Here is a 23,106-nt window from a genome sequence, read left to right on the forward strand (position 1 = left end):
AGAAACGAATTCTGGTTCTTCCATTCATGGATGGTCTATTTCTTAGATCATCACAACTGCGAATTCTGTGAAGACTTCTAGCTAGAGGAATACTTCAAAATGAGCAACCTAGCTGTCAACCTAATCTTTGAACTAAGATAAAATATGAGTGCGTTATAGGTGCATCACCAACAGATAGCAGAAGCTAGCAAAGTAGAGTTGCGATTATGATATCATTATTATAAATCTACAATTATGTTAACATATATAAAAATATATATGATTAACAATGCTGATAGGTCAACCGAAAAATATAGTTACTGCTGCAATCTTCATATTTACTTGCATTATATTCTTCCAACATGCTTCGAAATAAATTTACTTAATGAAACTCACAGGCTTGACAAGGTCATGCATGAAAATAAAACCCAGCCCTCAAATCAAATGTAGTACATACCAAATCCTTTTTCTTGATCTTTTTCTGTTATTTCAGTAACAATCACGACGACCGATACAACAGCTATCAACTTGGCCATTCATTAATTGGTCGTATAAAAGTCATGAAAGAAAAAGATCCTCAGATATTTTTTACGTATGGGATAGAACAGCAGTTTCATAGGAAACGTTTAGATGCTCTTCATATCCATATATAAGATGTCGTGTCTGAGTAGAAGATGACCTTCGAAGCTTTATTGAAAGCATGAACCACACTGGAACGCCTTTTGAGTTTGAACTGCACCTCCCGTGGGACAGCGGATACAGCAATCCATTAAAAAAAAAATCAATATCCCCAAACTATCAAAATCATAGACTTCAAAACCATGTCTTTTGTCCATGTACAGGATGCGACGTGGATAAGGTAGTTTTGTATTTAGCACCTGTTTCGTGGTTACCATAGGCAATTACAGCAGGCAATATTCATGGAAATATAGTAGATAATTTTATGACCAAAAGATGGGTTCATAAAATAACATCAGATATAAGAGAAATCTTGGAATAAGGTTCACCGTCTCGATACCAGATTTGTACCAATCTCATGCTAGCACTGTATCGGTACGGTACAGTATGGAGTCTTTTCAGCATACCGAGTGTCGTGGTACGCCTTCCGTATCGGATACAGTACGGTATGGTATATTCCATACAGCTCAGTTCGGACTAGTACGGTGAATCATGCTTTATAATTATGTAGTAAACTTGAATACATCACATCATTTGAAGATTATAGGAAAGAGTCATATCAGGTGGTGGGAAAATTAGCACAACTCATGGATTTGTTGTCAAACGTGGTGGATTGGTTCGTTGTGAATTTGCCAAGTCAGTGATTATGGATTTGATAAACTTTCTATCGACCTTTGTGAGCACCCCAAAGCATTTTTCTGTAAAAAATTTGGTCTGCTGAGTAATGAGCTCACACCATATCCAAAGAAGATAATTATGAATTATTAGCTTATATTTCTAGGCCATGACACATGTAGTGTACATCAAACTCACATATTTCAAAGATCATCGTTTACTAAATTTGTAATGCTGATCTAAACCTGATAGAAACCTGCCCAAAGTCAAATTGTAATCCTCCACCTTAACCACACACGTAAGATCATATCAAATGCTAAATAATATACAACATAGTCATGACAGCAACAAGGCAGGTAATCAGAAACTATGGATTCCATCAACATGGAAGGCTCCAATAGTTGAGTTGTTGGGAAGACGTTAGACATGGCCCAACCTAGACAGAGTAACCCAAAAAAAACACTTTGACGTGTAAAATGCCAGTGGTGATCGAAAGATACATACATGGGTGAGCCTTAGGCAAGGATAACCCATGTAAGGATCCATGTGGGTATATATTCAATCCCACATTGGTTATTCGTCAGGAGATTTTGCATACTTACACAAAACTAAAAAATCCAAATAATAGCTTCTGGTTAGCCTCTTTAAATGCATCATAAATTGTTACAGAAGGTATCAGAGAGGATGCAGCCATAATCTATATGGACTAAGGAACATTGCCGCATGAGCCCATCGAGGCTGACCACGAACTGGTCGTGATGCTTCAGAATAGATTTGAATGGACTTGAAGTCTTAGCCTAGCAAGGACGCCATGGCTTAAAATAAAAAGACTATGTAAGAACCCATAAAGGTATGTATTTAGTCTAATATTTATTATTCGTCGAGAAAATCTTTAATACTTATATACGACTAGACAACGTTAATAATATCTTTTAGCTAGTTTTTTTAGATGAGGTTCTAGATCATTAAAACCTAAGCTTCATGATTGAATGGGTCGGAGAATAATTACAGCTGATTTTATGAAAGGTGACGGCAGATATGCTACTCAAGACCCAATCCTCTAGAAATACAAAGTTATAAGTTTTAAGCTATCTTCTTTGAAGATTTTCAAGGCTCATGTAAAATGAAATCGTTCTCGTCGTCGAGCCTGTTCAACAAATTTGACTGCTTATCTTCAGCTCTTATTCTTCTGCCTGGGAAGGCGTCCTGGGGATTGAATTCACCTGATACGCAACATGGTTTCTAGAAAACAGATTTCCCCATTCAACTTAAATTCATAAGCCTGCCGGGTCATCTCAGCTTCCTAATTTAGAAGTAAAACAAGAGAAAAACATGATTGAATTCCAGCAAAACCTAGCAAGAGCATTCCTTCTTATCCGTTACAAGATTAATAGACGATCTAGTGGGAAAAAACTCTCCGATTTGTTGCTTAAAATGTGACCATATGACCCTTCTTTTTTGAAGATAATTTACTCTAGAAATGTAATTGCTCATCAGCAGGTGGCGTTTGACAGGTAGGATTTTGTTTAAAGTCCCCTTTGTAAAACCTGCGAAACATCGCGACTTCTAACAAACCGCGCAAATTAAGATATCAAAACATTTGTTTGAAAAAAAAGAAAAAAAAACTTTTTCTAACCTATGAATCAAATACGCTTACCGATCTCACAAAATATCACTGCAACATTACAAAATATTAAAGAATTACTTTTCTTTTCCTTACTTTTAAATATCACTGCAAAGTCTCTCAGCATCAACCCTAAAACTCCCTGGTCAACATTCTTCTCGTCGGTGTGCTCGTTCAAGCAACAGCCTACGATATGTACTATTTTTAGGCGTCCACCCCCGCCTTACAATCAACGATAACTGGCGTTCTCATTCAAAATACCAAAAAGTTGGACACTGTGAGAGATGAGATGATGGTATCGATTGACCTAAATCTACATTAAACTGCAGACAAAGGTTCTAGGAAGAGTTTCTATGAAGGAGCTCCAAATGGGACAACAGATCTCAAGATATTTACAAATTTCCCCCTCCCTTTACAAGGCATTATTATATTGCTTGCAAGAATCATGGTTGCTACAACTTCAACAAAAAACCTGTATCCCAGAATGCTGTCTATTGTGTTGGGAAAAGCCTTTGGTTAGATCCCTGGTCATTGATGTGATGGAAGCCTTATCCCAACTACTTGGTAGCAGCATCCTTTCAAATATAGTAAGGATTGAAACTGATGTCTACCGCAGGATCACGAAAGCATTTGAAGAACCAGCAACAAAGCAATGAACAAAGGAAGCTTTGTGTCTTTTCTATTTTCACCTGAAAAAGAAGGCATATAAGATAGAAAGCTAAAGGAAGCTTTATGTCTTTTCCATTTTCACCTGAGAAAGAAGGCATATAAGATAGAAAGCTAACTTGATTGGGAAATAAATAACCTAATGTTCTAAGCTCCTAAACAGCTTTAGACAAGATTGCACCCAACAGAATAAGAAACTAGTAAGTTTAAGTTGCAGAATCAGTATCCCAACAGTCTAAATACCTTAAAACTGTAACGACTCGGGATTTCACTGAAAAAGGCTAGCTAGAAGATATTATTTAGATTTCATGATTTTATATAAATATCTAAGTTTTCTCCATCATACAACTAATATAGGAACTAAACATACATCCACATAGATCCTTGTATGCTCCTCTTGTTTAAATCTTAGCATCCTCATTAAGCTAACAGTCCAAATCCACTCGAATCCAATCACAAACACCAAAATCCATTCGCGGTAGCCCTAGAAGAGTCCATGTTGTTGTGTCCCCTACTCACATAGGGGCCATGGACTGAGTCACTAATACCATTTATAACAATTCAAGACCTCATCCAAAAAAATAGCTAAAAGATATTGTTCGCATTCCTTGGCTCTATATAAATATCCAATATCTCCCCAGCATATAACCATTGTGCCACTTAACATATCCCCACGTAGGTCCTCACAAAAACTGCACTCGCATAACATATTTATCCAAACTATACCCAATAAAGCTTAAAATTGGCATCCTATAATTAGGGTTCGGGCTAGGTCTAATGGTCATTGGACCACTTGACAGTGTAATGAGTGTGGACGCCGTTGGAGATTTACTCGGACACAATGAGATATCGTGTCCCCCTCCCCTCTCTCAACCTAGGTCCTAACCCCCGTGATGAAGCTCATCATGTTCATCGAATCCACCCTCACCCGATACCTTGCCAAGGCAGCCACCTTCCCAGGCGACTCCGCCTCGTCACTGTGAATGAGAAACGCTTCCTCTCCAAAGGCTTCAACATTGCATGGACCAACCTGGCTAAATCCCATTCTGCTGCTCTCAAGTGGCCTGGCTCCTTTGTTGCCCTCTTCAAAGTGATTGCCAGCATGAACCTGGCAGCGGTGGCAATGGCAGAGGCAAAGAAGGGGATCATGGATTGGGTGCATGGTGGCGCTGTAAGATGGTGGAGGCAGCTGTGAGGATGAGCGTGCCAGGGGACACGCGGACGGGGGAGGAGTGCAGGCAACAAAGAAATCTGAGAAGATTAGAGAGACCAGGAGATGGGACTCAGGATGGAAAGGAGGGGCAGAATCAAAGTGGACCTAACTAATGGGCATTCCTTTGTCAGTCACCGTCCAGACAATCTCATCATATCCGAATAATCCAATAGCGACTGTGGACCTGCAGTCCTTGGACCATCAAGTGGTCTGAGAACAGTCGGACCTAACCTGAACCCCTATAATGAAAGCATCAAGACAAGTAAAGTGCCATCATAATTAAAGGTAAGAAGAGGATTGTTAAGGTGTTCTATATTAATTGATAGGGTCATCAGCGAGAATTTAAGGAGATTAACTGCTTCCACAAGGAATAGCATCGATGCATGACAAATCAGGAGACCATTACCATAACAAACAAGCTTCATTCCATCTACTTAGGATACTCTGGGGATTTGTTTTCTCTACCAAGAGCTTCAACATCAAGCAAGTGCAAAATTTTCTAGCATTTTCTCACTACGACGCTACCTTCGTCTAGTTTTCTCCAAGATCTTGTTTGATGGCATCCATTCCACAGCAAAACAAGCCCCTCTTCACTTCAGGACCTTTGTCCTGCACTATGCAAGAAACACGCCAACTTGCTCTGTTCAATTCCCCAATATATTAATTTCTAGCAATAGCATGTTTCTTTTACTATATGTCAACCTTTCCACATTCGCATTTATGCAATGCTCATCAGCCTAGGACCACTTTATTACCACATTATCTAAATATACAACATCTCCAACTCCAAGAATGCCATAAAATTCACCAAGCCTTACTAGCAACGATCACATACCACAGCAAAGGTACATTTTAGTTTGAGCTGCTGTTTCATAAGTTCATTAAGTTTTATTCATCAATTCATTTACTCTTCATAATAATCATTCCAAGATAACAAAAAGTAATCACAAGAGGCCCTCATCTTGCCACTAATCATCAGCCTCTTTCAGTTTAAATTTCATCTAAAGTTGCATTTAGTATTATCTATTTAATATGGAAGGTCTTACACCCTAAAATCCAATTGGAAACTCATCTAACATGATTACTCCTTGCACTTGCTCTTCTGCCTTGTTAGATTATACTAATGAATGGCAAGAATTGTGCAGAAATTCATAAATTTGATCCCCAGATTGCTGTAAGGTGATTAAGTTCCAGATCTGTCACATGCCTCCTTTGCGCCCCAAAAATCTGAAGGAAACACCAGATTTGATAACCGAAGGACAAAAGAGTGATAGAACACCGTTTAGCATCTCATTGGCTTCAAAAGAAGAGTTGATAACATCACAATGCAAATGGTAGGTCGTCAACATCTCACCTATGATATGGGATTTCCAATATCTTATCCACTCCATGAAGAAAAATAACCATCAAATTTGTTATTTATATAAAAATATGACTTCAAGAAAAAAGATTACCAATCGCTGACCTTCCAAAACTTCCTGGCATAACAAAATACATATTCCCTTACTCATATGAAATTTGTCAGGTAAGTAAAATATATCTTATTATATGTTAAAATGGTCCAACATATTTAATTCCTCATCCTTAACCCCATAGCTATGTCTCCGGTCCACTTTTCAGGTCCTCACTCACAACCTCTCTTTCCATCTATTGTCTTTGGCATCAGTTTGACTCCAACAACACCGGTCATCATCAAAATGCCCCTAGGTATGCCCCTTTTCATCAACTTTAATTGTCCCCCCACCCCTCCTCTCCCTCCTTACTCTTAGCAAATCATTAGCCCCCATCTCCTCGTTTCCCCGCCAGTCCCCACCCCCAGCCCTCAATCCTGCCCCTTGGTTCCCCAGTGACCCATCAGTCCTCAGGCTACACTCTCCCCTCCCCTTTCACAGCAAGTGTGGCAAGCCACTCCAACCCCTCCACTTCTTCTTGCCCCACCCCTCTGAGTCTAGTTTTTTTGTTAATTATGTACTAAGTTGAAGAGTCTTGTTTTCACTCAGAACCATCTATAGAGTCCTTTTCCTTTCAAGCATGATTACATTTAGTAATGTTATAATGGTCACTGCAACTGATGTTCTTTTGTTGGTAATAAATCATGCAATAATTTTCATGATTGTACCTAACTCAAAAATCAAGCATCTTTTCCTCTGTTTTTTTTTTTTTTATAAGGTTGCTCTTCATTATTGAACAAAGAGAAAGGTCATTGACTAAAACATAGTGGCTGGAAAAAAAATATTAAGCAATGAATGCCATGGTTCCGTATTCATCACCAACTTACTGAAAGCAATAGAAAGAAGTCGCAAGCAGTTTTCATCATAAGAACCTTAAAAGCAAGATGAATTTCTACATAGCAAAATTGAATGATACAAATAAGTAAAATGGAGTATAAAACTAGAGAAATACCACTCTTTAGGGTCATAGAGAGGCATGGTTGCAAGGTAAGAGCTCTAAAAGAAACCCAGTCTTAAGATAATTTTAGACACTGCATTTGCGCATGTTGATGTTTTCAGCACATCAGTCACGATAATTATTAACTTGTCACATGAATATCTTATGTTCCCAACCGATCATTAAATAGTTGATTATTAGATGAGTCTTGTAACAATGTTTGTTCAGTATAAGAGCATTAACTAGTAAATTACATTCTGCAAAAGTTCCAGCTTGACTCTTATGTTAGGTAAAACTTTTCCCCCTTTCTTAGAAGAAAAGGTAAAATAAGTTGATTCAATTGAAATTAGGTCTACTGCCATTTATAAAAAAAAAAACTTCCGAACAAATATCATGGGAGTAACAAATTTAATATAAAGTTTCAATAAGCCGTACACACTCTTCCTCCCTCAAACCCTCTTTAATGGCTTTATGATGTGTCAACCCATTAAACTATCATTCAAAATTTCAACTGCAGTCGACCCTCATTTAGAGGTACCAGTTCTTGACACCAAACCTCTGGAATCCAATGAAAAACCCCTAAAAGAATGGGGCTGCACAAGTTTCCTCATTTCATTATTTTCATTTGTCCTTTCATTTTATTTCTAAGAAAATCGCCAACCTCACCTCTGAAGCTAAGATCATGACAGATTTTAAGTGTTTAAGTGTATTAAAGAAGATAAAAGTATGGTGCTCGGTGCAACTATGGACATTGGAGAAATACATCCTCAATATATATATGGAAAGATATGTATTTTTTTTCTTAGTCTTCCAATAAAAATCTTTGAAAAAAAAAAAGATGTCAGTATAACATGCTACAATTTCCACCAATTAGGAAATTTCAGGGAAGCCTCAAAATACAGGAAAGACTATCCTGATTTATTTGAAAATATATCATTGATGTCATCGCTTTTCCTTTAAAACTATAAACTTTTGTTAAAAAAGGGCATTCATGTTAAGATGCAGGTTGTTAATATAGGACTTGGTGTCCTATTTTTCTGTTTTAAGTATCAAAATTAAAAGGACTTTTAAAACAAGAAAGTAAGGATTTTCATGAAATAAATCTAATACTCACGTATCAAGGATCTACAGATAGATATGAAAATAATATTGTTCTTTCAAGTCATACCTCATGGCTAGCCAAATTGCTTTTTGTAATTATACTTTTAGAATTGTTCAGTAAATTCGAAATGAAGTTACAAAGATTTCTCAATTGTGAGAGCTTTTATTGTTCTAGACATTTTTTAGTTAGAACCTAATGTGCGTGTAATGAGCTAGAGCTTTTTCTTTTAGCTTTATAATTAGAATGTAGAAATTTTATAAGTGACAAATTGATTATTTTGCATTTTTGGTTTTATTTCATCATGGGTTCATGACATCAAGTGCCAGTAACACCTTATAGCAGCTAGCAGCGCTATAGGATGGTAGAAATGATGTTATAGGAGGGAAGAAGTTGAAAGGTGCCTTATGACCGAAATCCCACTTAACATGCATTATTGGATATGTGGCACCATGTCTGCAGGTGCCTGTTGCAAAAAAAGGGGGAAACCACATCCTGACTCCTAAGAAAGGTGGGACCATCTTGACCTCCAAAAACTCAAAATGGACATATTTTTGTAGTCATGCTATTTATTTTAAAATGTGCATCATCATTCAAATATGAAAATTCAAGCAAAGAAGAACCTCATGATAACCCCTTCAGAAATCAATGGAGGGGTAAGCTGTATGAAGGTGGGTGAAGAAAAGCATTTAGAACAGCAATCATGATACTAACCAATGTGTGCAGATGTTGCAGCTGGAAGTTCTGGCAAGTTAATAGCTGCACAAATCAAAGAGAACATGCCAAAGATTACACACATAACACAAAATGAAAAGGAAAAATAGATTTTTAAATCAAGAGCGTATAATTTATCACTGATGGAATGAGTTCCATATGCAAGAAAAGAAGTATTTGTGGCTTCAAGAACTCAATTATTCAATTAGTTTTATTAACTGTAAAGCACTGATTTTATATTAGAGCAAATTCTGCTGAACTAAATATCAATTTGCAAAAACATTGCATGCATGTGTTAACATTGCAACATTACTTTCTATCACATGCTTTACATTAGAAAATGTACAAATTTGATAGCAATTAAAAGGGCAAAAATAATAAAAAATCAAAGATCATATTCTTAAAATAGAAAAGATACATAACAGTGAGATTTCATTTCTACGACAATGACAACCTTTAGAGGTTCATTCCAAAAGAAATGTTTAACATTTAGATCTAAATGATTCATTTTGTTTAACCTAAATCTGGAGATATTTCAGAAAAAAAAGTAACACATGGTTTTGGCAAATCTTGAGTAGATAAACAATCTATATATGTTTTCAAGTGGAAGCACTTGCTAAATATCATTGTCAAATTATTGCGATGTGGTATTTAGAGAAGAAAGTTTCAAGGAAACTTAAACAAACAGTGCTTCAGCTGCTGATAGCAATGCATCACAGCAAGAACAAAAGGATGCTGGCCCTATTGCGCCCACTAGTTAAAATTAATAAACCTATTAAATAACATGATCTAGGCGAAATGTGAAGTTTTTATATTTACCTTTTTCAGTCTACAATAGGTAAAGGCAACTTACTTTTCATATGACACACATAACTAATATGCATGTACAGATTATTGACAAAAAAAAACATGTTTATACATATATACATCTATGACCATGCCGTATATCTTATCTAGATTTAGCAAAGTCATGCTGGATACCATATTTGTCCGCCAAGTGACCCCATTTCCCATGTCAACTGCATCATATCTCCGTTCTTTAATTCAAGAAGATACGTGCTGAAAAATTTTTTTCCAGTTACAGGTTCCAGGTATTTCATAAAATCACAGGGGTATTAGCAGTGCTTTAGGAGCATATGGCATGGTCATCTAATATTTTAAAGTTGCATCTCATGTTGCTAAATACACTCGTGTCACTTACTAAATGAAACTGCAATGGACAAATAAGCCCACGAAGTCTTTTATGGAATAAAACTGCATATTTTGGTGCACATTCACAACTCAAGCAAAGATGGGAGGGAAAACAAGAAGAAACAAGTAAAACAGACATCTATATGGATCATGGACATACACTTGTTGCAGAAAAATTTTGGATGTTCAGATGCAGAGTGCCAAGGATGTATGGTACTTAAAGAAGAAAACATCATAAAAACTTAAACAAACAGTGCTCCAGCTACTATTAGCAAGGCATCATAGCGAGCGCATAAGGATGCTGGCCCTATTGCACTCACAAGTGATAATTCATAAAACCTATTAAATAACTTGATTTAGGTAAAAGATAAGTTTTTGTATATGTCTTTTCCATTCTACAATAGAAAAACCAACTTGACTTATTATCTAACCCATAAATAACTAATATACATGTACAGATTACCGACAAAAAAATGTATATATGTATGTGTGTATATATATATGACCAAGTTGTCTGTCATATCTAGATTTTAGGAATGTCATCCCGGATTTCCGTGTGTGCAACCAAGTGACAACCCATGTCAACTGCATCATAGCTCCACGCTTTAATTCAAGAAGATATGCATGAAAAAAAATTACAAGTTACAGGTTACAAGTACATTAAATTACAAGGGTATTCGCAGTCTTCTAGGAGGTTATGGTATGGTCATTTGATATTTTAAAGTTGCATCTAATGCTACCAAATAAACTCTTTACAAACCACCCTAAATGAAACAAAATATAAGAACTTAAATCTTTTCTGTATCAAAACTGCAAATTTTGGTGCACATTTCACGATCCAAGGCAAAGATAAATAGGGGAAAAGGAAGAAGAAAATCAGGTATTTATATGGATCATGGACATACATTTGTTGCATGAAGATGTTGGAGCTTCAGGTGCAGAGGGCCAAGGAGCCGCAATATTGTCGTTCAGATCACACGTGAAGCTGATTCCAGAAGAAGGGTCAAACATTGCATCTGATGGCAAGCTTGGAAGGAGGCATCCAGACTCTGGAGCAAAAATTGAAAGAACAAAGTAATATATTTGGCAAGCAGTATCAACAGTTCTAATAACAATTATGAAAATACAACTTCATGATAAAGAACTTTATCTTTCCAGATGGGATTACCTAAAGGCTTTAGTTTATTCTATCTGCATAGCTTGATATGCAAAAAGGATTGTTCGAATAGATCGAAAATGATCTATACCATAATGGTTGTTTTGCCTCTAACAATGATTTAGCTTTAAAACAAAGTAACAACCTTATGCTGAACAGAAAGTTCAAGCTCAAAATTAAAATGTCAAAAAACCACCAAAAGAAAATTGGTGCTTCTTTTTATTCTAGTGGAAAGCTCTACCAATGTTTATTAAACAATAAGTACATTTCTTGAAATGGGAAGGTAACCATTACAATTAGTTCACATAACTACTCTAAGACAAATATGAAAGATTTCTTAAGAGCATCTCCTAAATATTAGTTTTTAAGAAAGCTTTACTCAGTTATCTTCACTATGACTGTCTCAGAAGAATGAAAGTTGAAAGGAAAAGGGAACATGTTGGTTTTCAGTCATAGGGGACAACAGGTGGATGTGCAATAGTTCATATCATTAAAGTTTTTCTTATAGAAAAAAAGAAGTAATTTTAGATAAATGGTCATGACTGCAAATGAACCGACTGTTCATGTTAAAGTATTTTTAGTTTTACATTTAGATACACAGTTACAGTTGCAGACGAACCAACATGTTCATGAAAAGCTCAGGCTGGGATTGAGAACAGGCTCACATGGAGCTTGCACAGTTTTTAAACAAGCCAAGCTGGAGCGCTCAACTATGTTAGGAGCCCAGTTTGAACACTCTAGGAAGCTCAGGCTCATTCAATGAAGAAAGAGTCAAGGTTAAACTTTTGCTACTAAGCCCAGCTCAAGTTTTAATACCCCTTTCATATAATGAGCCAAGCCTAAGCAGTTCAAAGATCAGTTTATTTGCAGCGATAAACACAGTAATGCTACAAGTTTTTATCCACCACATGCAGACAGAAGAAAAGGTGTTCCCTCAGTCTCTGCTTTCCAATAGTTCAAAGACCATATGCACATTGGTAAAGTGATGTACTTGATCCAGCTTAATTAGCAAAAATGAGAAGACAAAAGCAAGATATAAATTAATCTGGTTAAACGGCGCTAATCACCATACATGTCCTGAGTTAACGGTTGAATTATTTCATGCATAAGAGTTATGCTAAAATTGCTGTTTAATGCTAACTATGGCTAAGTTCGTAACAAGCAAATCACTAGATCATGATTCATATTGGAGGGAAAAGAGAAAAGCATAATTAGGGTTTAGATAATACTACCTTGAGATCCAACTGGTTCACCATTTGACCAAACGACCACAGCCACATAAAAACAACATAAATTTCTGTTAGTATGTCAATTAAGTGAAGCAGAAAAATAATCCAGATGTACAACATTTAGCGGTTTCTTATATCACCACTTCTCATGTTGGATATGCTATTTAGGAAAATCAGCTTGCAGCATAATAGCTGAAAGTTTCTTACAACTAACCTTGTAGAGAAAAATCTTTGAGAGTTATCTGACAGAGGCTATAGATGTTTGTGGTAACATTCATTTTTTGCAACTTCAGACCAAGCAATGAAGCACAATCCAATGCTTGTAAATTGGTTATGAAACTTTGCTTTTGCAAGTGAGATACATAATTATCCATTGCATTGCAGCATGCATTATGGTTCTTAATCCTATTCCCACAATACTCTGCAACTTTTGTGGTATCTGGAAAAACTAAAGGACATGCTGCAGCAATAAACACAATTATTGGTGAGATTATTGAAGCTAAATAAACATATTTGATGTTATACAAAGATAAATTAAAAGAAAAACAACAAGGGCGAGATCCCAAGATTCTTAAAATACAATAGAGAAGCAGTTAGTGGAATAATACGCAAAAATCAACAGAATAAGCAATGATCAAGTTCGAAAACAGCAATATAGTAAGCACCATATACAAGTATAAAATTAACTCAAAAATGAAAAAGTTTAGCAGTACAATTAATTAAGCATTCTCCAGGTTTTTGGCAAGTCCAGTATTACCTGGAATAGGTTTTATCAAATGCAAAAAAAGGCAGGCAGTACTGAAGGTACACATTCGACAAAACAAGTTCCAATGATAGGTCAGCCAGAAAAATATGAAAAAGGAAATGCAGGATGCGAAGTGTCATTCATAAGATAATGATTAATAACTTGGGAGTGGATAAAGAAGAATAACTGTACAACCATGATATTTAAATCACTGAGACAAGATTGCCTTTATTCAACCTGTTTAGAAAGGTTAAAAGTGAGGACTCTCTAAATCTTGTACGCAATGATGTATATATATATGTATATACATATACATATATATACATATATATACATATATATACATATATATATATATATACACATATATATACATATATATATATATATACATATATATATACAGAGAGAGAGAGAGAGAGATCCAAAACAAGTCTATGCTTACTCGTTCATTAACCATCGTTTTCATGTGTGACATAAGATACATAAGTGTTGTATCAATGACCAGTCATTCAGCTTACAGCTGCTTTATCGCCAAGTCACATGCCAACAAGTGCGAAGTGGGACTAAATGAATCCACTAGTAGCACCTGTTAGACCTTTTGTCTAACTTCTCCTTAAACTAAAAAAGAAAAAAAAAGAATCTCCTAGTTAAATGATCTAAGTCTAAAACGGGAGCAAATTGGTCAGTTTTTGACTTGTGCTTAAGTATTCACAGAACTAAACTACGATATCCTAATAAGTTCATTAGTCTAAAAAGAATCATATAAATCAGCTAGATATTAGTTCTCTCTGCACTCAGAGTAAGCTACATGCATCTAACTCTCCTTAAACTCCACAATGGCGAGAACCTCGAGAACTAGGCCTCCCTTTTCTTAGCAAGCTTTGATATACCCTTCATAGGAGCAGATGACAAGTAAGGATTCATATATATTATGAATCAATGAAACATTACTTGTATCCATTAGTAGCAACCATCCAATTTATAAAGAAGATCAGCTATAGAATGGTTTAAAGACAGTGAACTATGCTCTTTACATAACTCTTTGAACAACTCCAGTCAACCATATGACCATCTTTTACTACCTTTCAGGCAGTTGTGTTAATTTTATCTAACTACAACTTTGGCGATTAATCTAAGGTCAATCTAGTTAATCCACTTGACCTCAACTGAGAAGACTCTTTAAAAAAAAAAACCAAAATAAAGATCAAAAGTAATAGATGCATATCATGAAGCACATTAAATACAACTAGTACTGAGCTAATTAAAGATTTCTCGAGCACTATATTTAAGAATAGCATCACAGATAAAGGTTTCTTTTCTAGCTACCTTCATTAACATTGCAGTTGGATATCTGTCTAAGTACATGCTTTGCAGATAAAGGATCGAGTCTACTGGATAACCATCTGAGGACAATACTTCTGCAACCATCGATTCTAGAATAGTGCTCATGCAAGTTATCAGTAATATCCATACTGGTCAAACCACCATCTCTCAAAGCAATCTTCCTGGCAGCTTCACGTATAGCATTTTGACATATCTGGCTGCAACATTCATTCACAGCATCAACTTTCCCACAGGCAGCCAGGAGTTTAGCGGAGTCAATAGCACTCTCAAACTCACTGATATCATTGACAGGGCAAGAACCTTCAGTGAGGTTCAATGGGTGGATTGAGCAAATTTGTTCAAGATCATCACTGGCACCCCGACTTTCTAAGATCCGTTGAAAATCTGATAGGCAATAGTTTGCATGAGTAGAATCTAAGGCAAGCATTCCTGTGTTTTTACTTGATTGCCCTATCAGAATGACCAGCGTGGCCTGAAACTGGGGGCAGCAGATTACATTGGCTAATAAAGGAGCAAAGGACGCCAAGCAATCAACAGCAGTTGTGCTTATCAAGCTGTCAACAGCAGAGAAGTTTAATGTACATCGTCCTACAAGAAAGAAGTACCATGGAATGCAGTTCATGCAGCTTTACCAGGTATTTGTTCAGCCTTTGCAAGATATAATATAACTTTAAGCTGCAAAACCTGATAGCTTTGGTGTGCTATTGTTGAAAAATGGTGTCATTGGCGAAGGTGCAAGAAAAGGAATGAATGGTTGAGGAGTACTGTGCAGTGGAAAGCCACGAACTATTACATCATCCAATTTGCAGCAGAATTCTTGCAAACCTGAATGGCAATGCAGACAGATTGGTTGTATGAGAAGAAAGAGAGAGAGAGAGAGAGAGAGAGAGAGAGAGAGAGAGAGAGAAGCAAAAAGTTATGCAACATTAAAACACAGTACCTAATTGAAGCATGTCAGGTAAATGTTAAAATGAAGTAAAATGAGCTGGACCAAGGGTTGTCTTTAAGTCTTCCAAGTATAAAGATGGAAGAGGCAACAAGAATCTGATTTAAAAAAGCTCACGTTAAAAAATCAAAATGCATTAAAATAGAATTCCAGAATTAAATGTTGAATATTGAAATTATGCCGCCAAACTAACAGAATGCCTACTAGCAGACCTGCATTTCATCAGTTACATCAAATTAGTATGGTATAACTTACATATTACATATACACTTATCACTCCACAATATTTCCTACAGAAATGGTGCAAAACAGGTTTTTTGGCATGATCCTGCCAATCTAATGTTCAATGTTTTCGTGAAACAGATTGGTTATGCAGAACTTGTCAAAAACCAGAAAATTTGCTAATCTGATCCCTTTATAAAAGGGGTTAAATGTGAAATGCATTGTTGTTGCCCCTGTACAGCAGTATTTTCTCTTTGTCATAGGTTTAGTACTTCAAATACCTGATTTGTTGAATCCTTGCTCAAACTTCAACAGCTTTTAGTTGATTCAAATACTTAAGGGTAATTGACTGTTGGGATAGACTCTAAAACAGCTGAAAAAGATATTTTATAACTACCTGATAAATGGCCCTGATTTCAGTTTATACCAGATTCACTATGGGTATGGATCTACCGTTGCAATTCAGATTTATATCCAGGTGCAGACCCTAGAGACACAATTTAGATTTGGTTACAGATAGAGCAGGACTCAAACTGTATCTGACCCACTGCTACCCATATTGACAAGATATTTTCCCGAAGATCACCAATTCAACAATGTCCTCAAGTTTGCCTCCCTATGACCGGAAACTTTGGTTTAGATCACAAATATGATGGGCATGTAATGGGACCCTAGACATGAGTAGTTACTGCCAATTTAAACAGTGTGCATAAAGTTGTACCGAAAGCCATAGGCAATAAACTGTCAATTTACTTGCATTTGTTATCATTATAACATGATGTCTTGACAACAAGATTATCCATTATGCTCCTGGAAAAAAAAAACTGTAATCCATAATTCTAAATCCAGGAAAACATCGCTTAAAAATCAAAGAAAATCTTGTAGAAGTTCCTACAGTAGCATGTGGGCTCATGGTGAATCAAGACCAAAGCAGAAATTCAGACATTGCCATGCACCTTATCCTGAACAATGTACTGAATTGGTGAATCAGCTACCAGGTTCATCTAGAAAGCAAAGAGACCACTCAAAGTATATAACCAGAAAATTCCAATCATTCTATTGCATCACATTTTATATCAAGATAGCTGGATAAAAAGAAAACACCGCGACACATCATCTAAAACGAGGAAGAAGGTGAAAGTAAGTACAGTCAGAAGATCCTTACACAAAGAACCAATTCCACGAAAAATATCAATACAAACCACGGGAAAACATCAAGAAAGTCAATTAACCACTTCTGTGCTTTAATTAATTAGTCTTAATAAAAAAAACAGGGAAACGAAAGAATCATCGAAATCCAAACCTAGCTTCAAGAAAGTTCGCAAAAACAAGAACTCTCAGCAAGAACCGATTTTGAGCATCCCCAATTCTAGAGGGGGGAAGAAAAATCCGAAGCCTAAACCTAGGTTCAAGAAAGTTCACAAAACCAAGAGCCCCTCGCAAGAACCAGTTTTTGCACCACAATTTGCGAAAGAAATTCCAATCTCCCTCAGAAAATCACGACAAATTCGTTAAACAACACAACAAACCAAAAACCCTCTTCGAAATCCAAAACCAAGAAAGGTTACCGCCACACCGCAACCCAGAACTCAAATTGCGAGCTTAAATTCAGAATGCCGTAAAAAAAAAAAAATGCAAACTCCCACCTTGCTAAACCAAGAAATCAACAATAAAACTAAGAGCGAGAAGAATCTGAGGTTTCTTGGCGGCTTGAGCGAGGAAAACAAGAATAATCGAGAGGAAAAGAAGCGAGGAGAAGGGCAAGATGTTGAGGACGAGGAAAGGGTCGGGGGGCGGACTCACATAAGAGGAGGAGAAGGGCGGCGAGGAGGGACGAGGTGCGAGGGAGCAGCTCGCGACCTCCCATCGTCGCGACCTCGGCCTTTGATTGGGGGAGAGTGGTGGTGGTGGTGAAATCTACGATTACTTCTGCAATGTGTCTCCACGGAACCCATCAAGAGGAGAAATTACACCACGTGGAATTTGTGGCATTCATAATAACGGCTCTTTTTTTTTATGACACTTTAAAACGCGAAGGATCGTACAGGGGCGTGACAAGATTTGGCAATATAAGTATATACAGGGGTTTTTACGTCAAAACGGTTATATGGAATTCTTAGCAATATCGCCAAATCAGATTAAGAAAATATACATTTTGACATACAACTCCCTGTCATTTTAGTATTACCAGATACCGCGTGCAAGTTTGTTTCGTGCAGCAATATTAACGTTTTATACGAGTGCTGATTTGAAGAAATCCCGGTACTCCACTTGCCGACTCCAAGGAATGACATTCATACAGAGTCCCCTGTCAAATAAATGTTGTAGACAGTGCCCTGCGTAAGATAATGTTCTCATCAATCTTTCTTAGGACGACCGAGCCTGATTGAACCTCAGTTTGATCAAGTTTGGCCTAAAACCAGTTCAAATCTAAATTTCAGGATCGAACTTGGATTATTTACTATTTTATCAAAGTTTAATCGAGCCTAAATTCAAATGTAGGAAATTATCAAAATCTAGTAAATTTATATTAATAGTTTCAAACATTTTATGTAAGGATTTTTCCTCAATTGATTCCTAAAAGATAGTAAACTACCTAATGCACATCCTCTCTTAAAATTGTTTCTACTTTATTTACCTCATATATCATAATAACTCTGAACTAGAGCCGATCATGAGTCGAGCTTGGGCATAGAAAATATCAATTTTTAAATTTAACTCGAAGCCCTACTAAAAATGAATAAAATTTAGGCTCGAGGACCGGCCTATGATCAACTCTAACCTAAACCAATTTATAAACTTGTATCTTGTGAATTAAGATAAACTGTGACGTCTAAGTTTTTGATATTTCTGCACTAAAACCAATTTGCCAAGAAAGAACAAATTCTGAATTGTGAATTTGAATCCAAATAAGGTGAAGGCAGCGAAGATCATAAATATGCCCTCTAATCATACACTTGGTCTATAGGCTGATCATTAGATGTGCCTTGCTATCATAACTCCTAACATGACATGCAGCCTAGGGGTAGCAAATTTTTTCTTCTTAGATTTGCTAGCATGCTTGAACTCATCAGAAACATTTATACAAAGTCACAAATATGTGATTCTCTTATGCTCCTCTATTATGCCCATCTCTTGCTTAGAAGTCTTCGGGTATTTTTTTTATGATAGGACGGATGAATCACACAAACCTAGCATGAGTACATTAGAAAATAAAATATTTTTCAAGGCCATACCACCTATCCACAGAATTTCGCCAAGTGATCGGCAACAAAAAATACCACCCAATTCGCAACTTTATTTGCCTCGTGGTAGATAAGTTTCATCCTAAAAGTGGTACAATCCCTCGTACACTGCCACGTTATGGAGCAAGAGGTATCTGTCTGTAGCCATAGTCTGCCTACAGATCCAACTAATCACAGTAGCCGAGTTATCCTCTAAAAGGATGTTTTTTTCCATCTGTATATCTCCTGAATAATGGGGAAGGCCATGCTATGAAGTCGCTCGTGTCATTTGTTGTTAAAGGCCAAAACCAGGCATATCATTATCCTTCCGAAGGTTCACAAAATATTGGGCCCCTGCTGAAAGTTGAAAGCGTTTAAGCTGATGGCAAATGAATGGGGTTGCAGTCCAGAAGACTAGATCTTCGCACATACTTTGCACGTTGCATGAAAACGGATGGCTTAATTTGTTCTTAAGGAAAGAATTTTTATTATTATTTTGATTTAAGAAGAAAGAGGACCCTTGGAAATCGATATCATACAAGTCCCATTTATAATAAACTTACCGTAATAATTTTTTTCCTTATTTTTATATAGTGGCAAACATTATCAGATGGTCAATGGTAAATATTATTGGCATTTTCGATTTGCTTCACCTCTACATTTCCCTTGGTTTTCAACTTACGTAACATCCACCATAGATAAGAAAGAAAGATTCCACCTTCAACAAAACTTCACTCAATCTCTCAGGGAAAAAAAAACAGACTTGATTTGTCCTAATGATCATAATTCTTCTAACTTGATAACATAGGATGCAAATTTCTTCTATTGGCCCACTGGTTTAGCATTCCCTAGCTCAAGAAATTGGACCCATCACACCATTGCTGGTAGCTAAGCATCACGTCGCATGCAATTATATTCTGGTATGATAGTTGATGGTGCAATGGCTTTGCCAAAACCAAGAGCTCGAGATAGGTGGCAAAATTGATCTCCCGGCTTAATTATTGGGCACGTCATCTGCAATGCATTCCTCTAAGTTTTGATACTCCTGCCTTGGATTTATTGGAAGATAGGCCCATTTCAGCCTTGAATTTGGTGTTTAGATAGATGGACTCAAGAGTATATAAACACCACAGAATTAGATATTATGTTAAATTTCTATCTAATACTCGGATGTTCATAGATAGGCAGAAGAATATATAAGCATCACAAAAATTCTTAATCTATTCAATATGAGACTATTATCCCTCCGCATACACCGTCGTGGTTATGAGTGGAGGGGATTCCAAAATAGTTGTCAAAATGATAGCTTCCAGATCGTTGGGTCATCATCATTCATCTACCCGACATATGGGACTCATCCATGTTTATGTGTCCCCTAGTCACCCTCCTCTCCCAACCACAAAAAAAAGAAAAAAAGGGGGGAAAAGTACTGAAGCATGAGGGTTCTTTGCTAGCCAAAATGCCAAGGCCAAACTTGTCCATCAACAAAAATGTCAAACAAAATATTAATTTTGTTTTATTTTCTTTTGAGGCCAACTAGTTAACAAATTAATTCACTTTCTTTTATGTCAACTGTTGGATTGTACAAAGACCACTTTGAGATATATATAAAACTTAAACTGCTTTCAGATATGTGCAAAGTTATTGCAATGCTTGGTATCTTGAAAAAAATATCAATTATCCTTCCATGCGAAAAATATAACCTAAGGCCCCCCGTGCCGCCCTTCTTTTTATGCTTTTCCCTTCCTACAAAGCTTCCTTTCTTAAACTTACACTCAACAAAATAAAAACATATCAATAGAAACTACAATTTGATGCCAAAAACTTGGCTCATAACAAACAAAAGAATCCGATTTAAAATTTACTAAACTAGAATTTGTTGTATATCTTGTATTGCATCTTTGCATTCATCACACTGTTCCTTCGACACCTAGAAGAAATTCGATTACATATCAAACCTGGACGTTGGTGTGAGTACGACCAATAAAAGAAATGGAGTCATGAGAGAGATAGAACGATAATTTAGGAATAAAATAACATGAAGATGGGCAATCCAGTGCTCACACGTGCTCTGAAATTTTTCTTTCAGACGTGGAGATTAGAACCACTACGGTGGTAGCATGGTGGAAATAGAGCTTTGATTCTACTGGAGTGGCCCAGATTCGTAATGCACATCGTCGATTAAATATGGAGATCAAATGCTCCCCAGCTGCTTTGTTCGGTGAAGTCGCTATCTGATTTGTCGATACTTAGGTGGTGCTAGTGTGACGTACTCACACGTGAAAAGATTACCACGTTGGTGTAGCTCCTCACGAGTAAAGAGGGTATGAGTAAAAAATGTTCTACCCGTATCGAATACTCTCCAGTATCCCCTCTTCCCTTGCCTAAGGAAAAAGTGGAGATTGCTATGCGGGTGAGGTTCTCCTACCCCCTCTTCCCTTGCCTAAGGAAAAAAAAAGAAAAAGAAGAAAAAAAAAGAGAGTAGAGATTAGATCTAGTTTGGTTGTGGGGAAGGGAACGCTTTGTTTACCCGGTGGTCCAATTTCTTGGTTAATGCAACATGATGTGATATAATTTTGGCCCATGATTGACATATGGCCTGATCTCTGCTTTTAAGAGCTATGTCTGAAATCATGTCGAGAAAATGGATTAGATATTAATATTATCAACACTCATATCAACTTTTTTATGAATAATAATTAACATCAATCAGATATTCTAGTTCATATATGCCCCAAGTCAAATGGATGCAAGTCATATTATTATTATCTATATCTTGTTATGATTTATATGGTTTCGTATTAGATATCTGTAGCTGTCACTTTTTCTTGATGTTTAAATAAATTAGGATATAATTATTATAGTTTTCAACTTTTCATATTTTCTTTGGCACATATTGGTGGTATTAGTCAGCTCTTCATAGTCTCCCACACCATGAAAGATTAGTGTGGATCAAACAACGAGCTGCTGCTATTAAAAACATGGTTTGAATAATAGACTTTAGTTCGAAATCTTACAATAGTTGAAAATATAATGTTATTACAGATTATTGTACTAGAAAAATTTATCACAAAAGCTAATCTATCAACTAATCACATAAATATAATTAGAAATATATGCACCATCACAAACCGGGATATCTATCTCTATGAGGCCCTGCTCATAATTAAATAGGCCCAAAAAAACAAAAAAAAAAAGGAAATACCTTCGCCTCCCCAATTTTTTTTTTTTTTTTGCTAGAACGGGTAACTCATGCCTGGCGAGAACGAATACACCCAATAAAATCAGAAAATAGCATATCTCGAAGTGACCGGAGCAACTTTCTATCTCCAGCCCACAGGGTACCACCCGCATAGCTGGCCACATAGGCGGTCATCCAATCCGAAGCTCCATTGCTTCACGAAATATATGCTTGGCCTGAAAGGTCCCTCCATTCCTCGTCATTGCTTGAAAGGCCACCCAATCCGGCACCCCTTAGATCCTCTATATCCAACTGATGACCGTGGCCGAGTCACCATTCAGAATAACTGACCTGGCTCGTAACTCAAGCCAGGCGTGCCGAAGGCCTGCCTAGACAGCCCTCAGCTTCCCTATTTAACTCGAAGGAGTCCGATTGTAACTCCTTCATCAGAAACTAGTAAACTCTAGCCCCCATTAGTTATAAAGCCTGAAATTATTAAAAATTGTTCATCTTAAATTTTGCGTAATTTTTAGGGCATCACTTTAGAGTTCATGTAGCCGTGTTAAGTGGACAGCCAGATAATAGATTCGAAGCATGAGTACATCTATATCTGAGATTTTGGATTAATACGAGTAATTGCTAAAAGTATCTTGCTGTGATTTGTAAATCAATACATTCATATACAAACGTCCATGCCCGGCCAATTGAGATGCCACTCTGGGTTGGAGGGTCGTTTTAGGTTAAAACGACAGCCATGCTGATGGCAGCGGTGACGGTATTCGCCGTAGTGTGGCATTGATTCATCGAACTCCCGCCAATTTAACTGACACAAATTCATATACAATTCTGGAAACCTCGCGACCCGAGCCTTAGATTCTGCCGCCACAGG

The 23,106-nt window shown here is 36.8% G+C and overlaps 1 protein-coding gene across 12 annotated transcripts; it reads right to left on the reverse strand.

Moving 5' to 3' along the window:
* Positions 1-287: 287 nt before the first annotated feature.
* Positions 288-17,791, reverse strand: LOC103723489 (putative GPI-anchored protein At1g61900). Of its 12 annotated transcripts, XM_089930612.1 has the most exons (11): positions 17,616-17,774; positions 16,708-16,816; positions 16,534-16,622; positions 15,585-15,688; positions 15,329-15,469; positions 14,627-15,232; positions 12,767-13,012; positions 12,553-12,567; positions 11,073-11,216; positions 8,977-9,021; positions 3,182-3,647 (listed from the first exon to the last, which is right to left on the reverse strand). In XM_089930612.1, the coding sequence occupies exons 4-11, from the start codon at positions 15,595-15,597 to the stop codon at positions 3,475-3,477; spliced, it is 1,383 nt and encodes a 460-aa protein (XP_089786738.1). In that variant the 5' UTR covers positions 15,598-15,688; positions 16,534-16,622; positions 16,708-16,816; positions 17,616-17,774; the 3' UTR covers positions 3,182-3,474. The 12 variants fall into 12 exon arrangements, with proteins under 12 accessions (XP_089786745.1, XP_089786744.1, XP_089786738.1 ...); XM_089930613.1 differs by lacking the exon at positions 16,534-16,622 and having other exon boundaries at positions 16,769-16,816; XM_089930620.1 differs by lacking the exons at positions 15,585-15,688; positions 16,534-16,622 and having other exon boundaries at positions 16,769-16,816.
* Between the last annotated feature and the right edge of the window lie 5,315 nt (positions 17,792-23,106).

This window comes from Phoenix dactylifera, chromosome 1, assembly GCF_051530095.1.
Source record: "Phoenix dactylifera cultivar Ajwa chromosome 1, Ajwa_hap1_PhDact_Kaust_v1.1, whole genome shotgun sequence".
Lineage (NCBI taxonomy): Eukaryota > Viridiplantae > Streptophyta > Magnoliopsida > Arecales > Arecaceae > Phoenix > Phoenix dactylifera.